The sequence below is a fragment of the Gadus macrocephalus genome, chromosome 9 (assembly GCF_031168955.1).
Source record: "Gadus macrocephalus chromosome 9, ASM3116895v1".
In the NCBI taxonomy this organism is placed as follows: Eukaryota; Metazoa; Chordata; class Actinopteri; order Gadiformes; family Gadidae; genus Gadus; species Gadus macrocephalus.
In genome coordinates this window covers 554,666-564,665 of record NC_082390.1, presented here as the reverse complement: position 1 = coordinate 564,665, position 10,000 = coordinate 554,666, and the positions used below count along the sequence as shown (strand labels likewise).

Genomic DNA, 10,000 nt, shown 5'->3' with positions numbered 1-10,000 from the left:
GAGAGGGTGAGTGTGTTTCACTCTGCCAGTGGTGGTGAGAGGGTGAGTGTGTTTCACTCTGCCAGTGGCGGTGAGAGGGTGAGTGTGTTTCACTCTGCCAGTGGTGGTGAGAGGGTGAGTGTGTTTCACTCTGCCAGTGGCGGTGAGAGGGTGAGTGTAGGCTGTGTTTCACTCTGCCAGTGGTGGTGAGAGGGTGAGTGTGTTTCACTCTGCCAGTGGCGGTGAGAGGGTGAGTGTGTTTCACTCTGCCAGTGGTGGTGAGAGGGTGAGTGTGTTTCACTCTGCCAGTGGCGGTGAGAGGGTGAGTGTAGGCTGTGTTTCACTCTGCCAGTGGTGGTGAGAGGGTGAGTGTGTTTCACTCTGCCGCTGGAGCGCTTGACAGGCGTTACGTCCCTCTGACAGGAAGTTGGCTGTCGGGTCGGTGACACCTGTCCCTACACTGCATCGCACATCTCTGTGCTCGTCTCTCTCTCTTGCACGCTCTTTCTCCCTCTCGCTCTTTCTCCCTCTCGCTCTTTCTCCCTCTCGCACTTTCTCCCTCTTGCTCGCTCTCTCTCTCTCTCTCTCTCTCTCTCTCTCTCTCTCTCTCTCTCTCTCTCTCTCTCTCTCTCTCCCTCTCGCTCTTTCTCCCTCTCGCTCTCTCTCTCGCTCTTTCTCCCTCTCGCTCGCTCTCTCTCGCTCTTTCTCCCTCTCGCTCTCTCTCTCCCTCTCGCTCGCTCTCCCTCTCGCTCGCTCTCCCTCTCGCTCGCTCTCCCTCTCGCTCTTTCTCCCTCTCGCTCGCTCTCCCTCTCGCTCGCTCTCTCTCTCCCTCTCGCTCTCTCTCTCGCTCTCCCTCTCTCTCTCTTTCTCCCTCGCTCTCCCTCTCTCTCGCTCTCTCTTGCTCTGACCCAATTGTATTTTCCCTGTCCTTCATCTATTCATTCCCTCTCCACAATCTCCCCTTTTGTCTTGTAAATCTCCCTTTCTCCATCTTATCTTATCTCTATGTTTTGCTCGGATGTCTCTTGTGTTTATATCCGGATGTTCAAGCTCATTTTCACCTTAATAGTGACGGGCAATCCCTATCTCTTCTCCAGAGGCAGTGTGATGGCTGGTGCTTATAACCATTTCAACAGGCCAATGTGTTGACAAGGCCAGAGATGGCAAAAAAAAAACTCTTAGCAATGTAAAAGACACCGTCTACGTGGATTCGGCCCAGGACTAAGGAATGGTTGTCGTTGATGCTCTGGACATCTGTTAAAGTGAACCGGTAACAAACAAGGCACAAAACAGAGAGCTCCTTTTTCATGGACTGTTTGTTAGTGAGACTCAGGCAGCAGAGACTATGCACTTCCTCTGGCGACCTTTAGGAGGTTTGCTGTTGGTCGCAACAGAGAAATGACCTCCGAGCCATCCGAACCCTCTTCTTAGGGTTAAGATCTTGGTGTCAAGCTAACCCCCATATTATGTATTTTAAGTGGTCCAGATTGACAGTTATATTATTTATAAAAAAATATGATGACTAAGCCATAACCTGGTGCAAGGCTTCCATTCAAATCCCGGCTTCAATGTGCCAAATATGGATCTGCTTTGGTTCCCACTGCTGTTTGCTAAAATTGTAAACAATGGCGATGCTCTGTAGGAGGCAAATCTGCCAGCCTCATGTCGTTTGTAAACCAAATTATTCTGCAGTCTACGCTTTGGTCTCCTTAGTTATCCTGGTGACCTTTTTGGACAAAATGGTCTCTAAAGGTGTGTTTGGTGTCAATATGATGGCAATATGACTATATCACTATGATTTAACAGCACTTTGAAATAGTAATCCACGTCTTTGTGGCCACCCGGCTGGATTACTGCACTGCTCTTTATATGGGGGTTAGCGGGTCTGCCATTGCTCGCCTGCAACTGGTACAGAATGCTGCTGGTGTGGCCGTCGGTTTCGGCCGAGGCACGAACAATTTGCGGATGTCCTTACAAACAGTTTTGCATTACTATATATTTGAGGGTGGCATGAGCTGAACATATTTGAATGCAAAATGAATTGTATTGTTCAAGATACAGAATATAATTGAAGAAATGAGCTAACAAGGTATAAAAGTGAATTTTAATGAGCTGTTGTCTCTCATTTGGAACTGACTGCAGGCCCCATTTGTGATCCGGTAACGAGTGCATTTAATGGGTTGAGTGGGGAGCAGGGCAGGAAGCAGGATTATGCAAATCAGATAGTATCTTCTTTTACACACATGCAAGTGCCAAGGAAAAATACACACAGCCACACATGCTCTCTCAGACTCACAGGCACGCACATATAATCACCTACGCACATATACCCAGATACACACATACACACACACACACACACGCACACACAAACACACCTACACCCACATGCAAGGTAATTGTGGACTGTGCTAAGTGTAAGTGTGTGGAGTCAGCAGGTAGATTACCATAGCCAACTAATCCATCTTATTAGAAGAAGACAGTGAGGGAGAGTGTGTAAGAGAGGGAGAGTAAGAGAGCAGGAGAGGGAGAGAGCAGAGCGAGAAGGTATGATAAGGACAGAGGAGAGAGACAGAGCAAAGGAGTAGGAGAGGAGCGAGAGAGATACAGAGAGAGAGAGGAGATGGAGACTAGAATAGAAGAGCTTGGAGAGAGTAGGAGAGGAGAGAGTCTAGGAGAGGAGACCGATTAGGAGAGGAGAGAGTCTAGGAGAGGGGGAGAAGACAGAGTGTAGGAGAGAGAATGTGGGAGAGGGAAGGAGATAGAGAGAAAGGTATAAAGCACCAGCTGGAAGATGTGCCTTTGGTGGTGAACTTTAGCTGAGTCTGTGTTATTGGTTGCCAATTCAGGATTCCTTCTCTTTTTCTGTAATGGAGATCCGTTATGTTGTCTACCTATACATTTAACGTGTGTGGGTGTTGGCGTGTGCCTGTGTGTGTGTGTGTGTGTGTGTGTGTGTGCGCGCGTGCGTGTGCGTGCGTGCGTGCGTGCGTGTGTGTGTGTGTTGTGTGTGATGTGTTCAATGAAGATTGTATGCATTGTGTGGTTCCTGTGTTTGTGTTCATATATATGTGTATGTGTACCTTTTTGTGCTTGTTTGTTTGCTAGGAGTGTGTGTGTGTGTTAGCTTCTTTTTTTGTGACAGGTAAGACAGAGTGATGTCCTCTTCTCACCTTTTAATCAGAAATCAGTGAAGTGTGTGGAGCCACCTCTTGTACTTGACCCTCTCTCACTCTGACTCTCTCACTCGTACTCTCTCTCTCTCTCTCTCTCTCTCTCTCTCTCTCTCACCCTGTGTGTGTGTGTGTGTGTGTGTGTGTGTGTGTGTGTGTGTGTGTGTGTGTGTGTGTGTGTGTGTAGGCTGTGTTTCACTCTGCCAGTGGTGGAGTGATCCATATCAAATCATAATAGATGGCAGCACTATTTGAACAGTGAATCAAAGCTTAAGCAGCCCACTGCTGTGTCGTCAATACAAATCACGTTTGACAAGGAGGCACACTGGGTAACAACAGGCCTTTCAGACACACGCACACACAAACACACACACACACACACACACACACACACACACACACACACACACACACACACACACACACACACACACACACACACACACACACACACACACACACACACACACACACACACACAAACATGCACACACACACACATACACAAACACACACATACACAAACACGCACACTCACACACACACACACACACCTGCACGGAAGTACATGGACATGCCCTTCTGCTGGCCATGACTAAACACACTCCTCCTCATTCTATATCTTGCACTCACTCTTCTTGAGTGTGAGTGCAGTCTATCCCTCCATCAGTCTCTATTCACTCTCGTTCACTCTCGCTGCTCCCCTCTCGTTCACTGTCTCACTTTTTAGCTCCATGTATGTAACACTCATAATATCTTCTCTGCGTCACTTTTTTTCCTGAATACCTGTTTCTGCCCATGTTCCTCCGAGCCAGTCGCTGTGTGTGCGTGCCTTTGTGTGTCTGTGTGTGTGGGTGTGCGTGCCTGTACAATACACATGTGCACTCATCTTGACCTTGACTCCCAGGCGCTGTGTTTAAAGGCGCCTCTACGCTGTCTTCATTTTGCCTCGTCTTCAAATCAAACTACTCAAGGCTCCTTCCTTTTTTTAGAAAACAAAAACGTATTTATTTAAAAAAGGTATTTATAGTCCCGGGCGTCCGCTTCTTAGACAACTCGACACGTCAGAGAACAGAGCCAACCGACTCCCGGAGAGGAGCGACGGGGAGGAAGGGAACGGCTGGGGTAGCAGTCGACGTGCGAGCGCGTGTGGTGTCCATCCGTGTTGGTAGCGTGTTCACGTCCTCCACCGGGCCGAGGCGGCTCGGTGGAGGACGTGAACACCAGGAGTGTCGGTCAGCACTAATCCGCCGCCATCACAGAGCGGGAGTGTGGAGGAGGAGGAGCCGAGTGGAGTAATGGGGGAGCAGTGTCGAGGCGCCGCATGGGAAACGCAATGAAGCGTGGCGGTGAGGAGGAGGACCCCCACGCCGCCCGGGGGAGGGTCAGGAGGAGGAGGACCCCCACGCCGCCCGGGGGAGGGTCAGGAGGAGGAGGACCCCCACGCCGCCCGGGGGAGGACGGCAGGGGAGGGTCAGGAGGAGGAGGACCCCCACGCCGCCCGGGGGAGGGTCAGGAGGAGGAGGACCCCCACGCCGCCCGGGGGAGGGTCAGGAGGAGGAGGACCCCCACGCCGCCCGGGGGAGGACGGCAGGGGAGGGTCAGGAGGAGGAGGACCCCCACGCCGCCCGGGGGAGGACGGCAGGGGAGGGTCAGGAGGAGGAGGACCCCCACGCCGCCCGGGGGAGGGCGGCAGGGGAGGGTCAGGAGGAGGAGGACCCCCACGCCGCCCGGGGGAGGGCGGCAGGGGAGGGTCAGGAGGAGAGGGGTCGTTCGGGGCTCAGCAGGCGGGGCTCCGCGTCCGGGGGGCACCGCGTCGTCAGAACATCGTGTTGCCGTGGAAGCGGCCGCGATCGGCTCTGCTGAGACATGGAATGTTGCGGCCCGCCGGGGCCGTCGGCAGAGCCGTCGGTTGTCGTGGCGATGGTGGTGTTGTTGTGCAGCAGCAGCAGGATGGACACAACGGCAACCGTCGTCAAGGCGCAGCGGCCTCGCGCCGACCGTCGTGACCCCCACCCCGGTGAGTGGAGTTGTGACCCCCACCCCGGTGAGTGGAGTTGTGACCCCCACCCCAAATGATTTGAACTACTTACAGTTGCATAGCTAAACGACCACGACCACCCTGGTGAGGGGGGTCGTGGTTTTTGTTGAGTTTCTGTGACTTTTGTCGGGGGAAGAAAAACGATTGGAAAATCTCAAGTCAAAGCCCTGCAGAAAAATAATAGGTTGGTCGTATTTTATTGGCAAAATGATTTGAACTACTTACAGTTGCATAGCTAAATGTTTGGAGAAAGAGAACAGAGTAAATGTCTGCAAGAAAATATAAAACATCATGAATAAATACAGTACAGTACAGTAAGGCATTCACCGTACAAATGGTGTTTTTCCCCAAATATCTGATCACACATAAATGATAATTGATCCCAAACATCTTCAGTCCACATTCAAGTATCATTGAGCCGGAAGCAAAATCCAATGGTCCTGTTCCGTAGCAAAGTGTCCCTTGGAACCCATCTAAATAAAATACCCTGTGCACTTAGTCACCGAACACAACCTGTTCGTTCCACCGGAATGGGAAGAAACTCTTCCTCTCTGTATGCACTTCCCATGCCTGCCAGTCATGATTAACAGAGGGTCTTAATCGTGGCTGAACCTTGGCTGAACCAAACTCTCCGTCTCAGGCTCACCTTCGGACCCGCGCTTCACCACACTGGTGGCAAACAAGCAGCTATAGTTTCTATCTCAGCAGCGCATTATTGATGCCATTGAATTGGACTATTATCCCACTGATAGTATTGTCTGTTTGGATCTCCTCGTGTGTGTGTGTGTGTGTGTGTGTGTGTGTGTGTGTGTGTGTGTGTGTGTGTGTGTGTGTGTGTGTGTGTGTGTGTGTGTGTGTGTGTGTGTGTGTGTGTGTGTGTGTGTGTGTGTGTGTGAGGGACAGACACTGAATCTCACAGATAACGGATGTTTTTGTTCTGTGTCTGCTTTTCCTGCCACTGTCCCCTCTGTCACCCTGACTATCGGGAGCGTATTTAAATCCCATTTGGAAGGACGAAAAAAATCCCTTCTCTTCTATATGAATATATAGCTATAGGTACAGCTATAGTCATGACAATAAAGCAATCATATTTAATCAAATTATATTGAGAAATAGAGGGAGAGAGTGTTAGAGAGACACACATCCATACACCGAGAGACAGAGAGAGAGTTGGAGAGTGAAAGTGAAAATGGGTCAGCTATGTGTCACCTAGCAGGAGAGCTCGGAGAAACCTTGACAGACATATGACACACAAGCCCTCACGTAGTGTGTGAGGAACGTCTGGGAAAGTGATTCTGTGCAAGTGGGAACCAAGCCACACCACACCACACCGTACTGCGTCTTTGTCTTGGTCTGTTTTAGACATTTCAATTATAAACACAGTGGTTTGCAACTTGAATTGATTGAGTGTGGCTAGGCGACGGCGAACGTACATTGATTGTGACAATGTGTCTTTCATCTGATGGATTTAAAAAAAATTATTGCTGAATAGTCACATAGTGTTTTTTGTACTTCGGAGATGTAGTAGAACAGTGGAACAGTTTGTACCGGTCACAGGGCCAACAACAATGGGAAATAACCACTGTGTATGTGTTTGTGTGTGTGTGTGTGTCTGTGTGTGAGCGAGTAAGACAGTGACTGAGTGACTGAATGTGTGTGTGTGTGTGTGTGTATCTAACTGCGTCTAAGTATGTGTGTCTGTCTGTCTGTCTGTCTGTCTGTCTGTCTGTCTGTCTGTCTGTCTGTCTGTCTGTCTGTCTGTCTGTCTGTCTGTCTGTCTGTCTGTCTGTCTGTCTGTCTGTCTCTCTCTCTCTCTCTCTCTCTCTCTCTCTCTGTCTCTCTCTCTGTCTCTGTCTCTGTCTCTGTCTCTCTCTCTCTCTCTCTCTCTCTCTCTCTCTCTCTCTCTCTCTCTCTCTCTCTCTCTCTCTCTCTCTCTCTCTCTCTCTCTCTCTCTCTCTCTCTCTCTCTCTCTCTCTCTCTCTCTCTCTCTCTCTCTCTCTCTCTCTATTCACACCCTCAACTGATCCACATAAAGCCCGGTCCCAGATGCTGTCGGGCTGATCCAGATTGGACCATGGGTTCCATCTGGTGCCAGGCCTTCCCTTCTGTGTGGAATCACGGAGACAGGCCTGTCTGTCTGTGGACTCCAGGGTTCTATACTGTCTGTACCCAGAGTCTGGGTTCAGCTTCCACAAGCCACCGTACAGCGTTATGGAGCCTATAGGCATGGCGGCCGGCTGTTACAAAGCAATTTTGCACATTAATGTGTGTGTGTGTGTGTGTGTGTGTGTGTGTGTGTGTGTGTGTGTGTGTGTGTGTGTGTGTGTGTGTGTGTGTGTGTGTGTGTGTGTGTGTGTGTGTGTGTGTGTGTGTGGGTGGGTGTGAATGCACCCTGAATATATATTCAGTCACCATGACAGACTTGATAAATTAGTTGCATTACCAAGTGACTGATAGTGCATATCATACTCACAGATACACAAACACACACACACACACATGCACACAGACACACACACACACACATATAGGGGGCTGGAAAGTGTTCAACTCCTGAAATAAAGGGTACTTGCTGTGATGGACTGTCTCCCCTGTAGTGTACCTTTCTCCTACATCCTCCCTAATGACATTTATCAGAATCCCCTGTAAGTTGCTTTGGATAACAGCATCAGCTAAAGAGTACCATTAATATACATACTACATCTCTACACATAGGTCGACATGCATTTTTTAACAAAGAAACAAACACACTCAAACACATACACACAAACTCAGTCAGTCAGTCAGTCAGTCACTCACTCACACACACACACACACACACACACACACACACACACACACACACACACACACACACACACACACACACACACACACACACACAACCACACACACAAAACCCTGGAACACTATGTCCATTTGGTTCTCTTTCTTGGCTCTTTGATTTAGTTTTATTTAGAGTCTGTTTAAGTTTATAAGCTAGAAGCGGCGTTGTTGACTCTGCTTCTCCATCTGCGTCTTCTGACCCCTGCTGCCCTCCGCTCACACCCTGGCCCCCCTCCTCCAAGAACATCGACACCCAAGGCTTGCTCTACAATCTGTCTCCTACCTCCTTCCTCCTTCTCCTCTCCTATGACAGAACCTTTATATGGAACGACAGGACCACTAATGATTCCATCTCCAAGGCAACGCGCTGTCTCTGCACACGCCTCAGCAGTGTGGGAGTGAGAATCGCGCGGGAAAGATCTGTGCATTTTCTGGCAGGCGCTTATCACATAAGGTAGCATGGGTACAGAGCTTAATGCGGGAGTGTATGGCCATCGTCGAAGGAAAATGGTACTCGGTGATAGACTCCAACTGCATTGTTGTCAACTGTGTTTTTTGGGAGTTGCTCAGGTGTTTGTCAGTGAAAGTGGTGCTAATGATGTCTGAATGTGTTCTCTGTGGTTGTGTGTGCCATCGCTCAGACAAACACAGGAAAAACACTGACCTCTGCTACTCGCAGACCAAAACATACTATCTGTAGAGCACCAGAAAGGTTTTTAGTGCTGGAAAAATGTTTTTGTGTGATTTGCTCCGGGTTAGAACAGGGTGGTCTGATTTAGTCACTGATCATGGTCCCTTTGTGTGTTGCAGAGACGCGAGAGGACCGTACCAAGAGGCTGTTCAGACACTACACTGTGGGATCCTACGACAACTTCACCTCATACAGGTAGCTCTCTGCAGACACTGTGCCCTCTTAAACCGGCTGAGTGCTTCCGTTTCACGCCTCAACACTTTGATTCGCTGCTAATGCCTCGTGCAAGAAAAGCATAGTTTAATGACCAAAATTAGTATTATTTTTAATTTCATTCTTAATAACGGATTGAAACTGACATGGATTTCTTACCTTGATAGCTCCTTTTTTTTAATCACAGTTAGACGTTGTGTCAAGGATTAAAACCACTGAATGATATAGATGAGGCTGCGTTATCATCCATAATGGTTCCTCAACACTCCATCTGACCACCCTTAGTGCTGATCTCACAGCCTGCTTTATGAAGTCAATGGATTATCTCAGAGAAACCTCCATGTACTCTCACTCCATCTCCAGGCACTGCCATTCTGCTGCCACCTAAAGGTAGCTGCCCAGTAATGCAGGACATGTAAAATATTGTTATATTTTTGTTATATTTTATATTTTACATGTATATAAAATATTGTTTGTAATTGGCTAATTACAGCGTGCATTTGACTGTCTATATGTGTATGTCGTAGCATCCATTTGCCTCAAATATGTTGTTTTTTCAAATGCACAGTATAACTCAGGACCTATCTGGACATTTTAATACTTTCGACACCACAGAGTTGACCATGTTATGAACAATAAAATAGAACTATTCAAAACAGAAATATACTAAATATATATATCATACAATAAAGACCAATCAGATGCAATGGTGGTCGCTCAGGAGCCTGATGGCCTGTGAGGGGAAATAGTTTGTAGTCTATGGCTGAATGCTCCTGTAATGCCCCTCCCACGGCTTCCTGAAGTCCACAATCATCCCTTTGATTTTGCAGACGTTGAAAGAAATGTTGTTGTCTTGGCACCACGTAGCCAGGCCATTCAAATGCTGTCTCTGTGGGCTGTCTCATGGCTATGTGATGAGACCCAGGGCGATGGTGTCCTTTTGCAAATCTGATGATGACATCCAAGATGTTAGTTGCCACACAGTCATGTGGAAACACAGGAGTACAGGAGGGGACTGAGAACAGAGCCCTGAGGCGCTCCTGTATTCGGGGTAAAGACACACATGCTTAATGATTA

General features: G+C 48.7%; 1 protein-coding gene across 1 annotated transcript in view; it reads left to right on the top strand.

Moving 5' to 3' along the window:
• The window catches only part of shank3a (SH3 and multiple ankyrin repeat domains 3a), a 159,436-nt gene that overhangs the window by 125,903 nt on the left and 23,533 nt on the right, over positions 1-10,000 (top strand). The window contains exon 13 of the mRNA XM_060061538.1: positions 8,830-8,905. Coding sequence (XP_059917521.1) covers positions 8,830-8,905 — 76 coding nt within the window. The remainder of the gene's footprint in view (positions 1-8,829; positions 8,906-10,000) is intronic.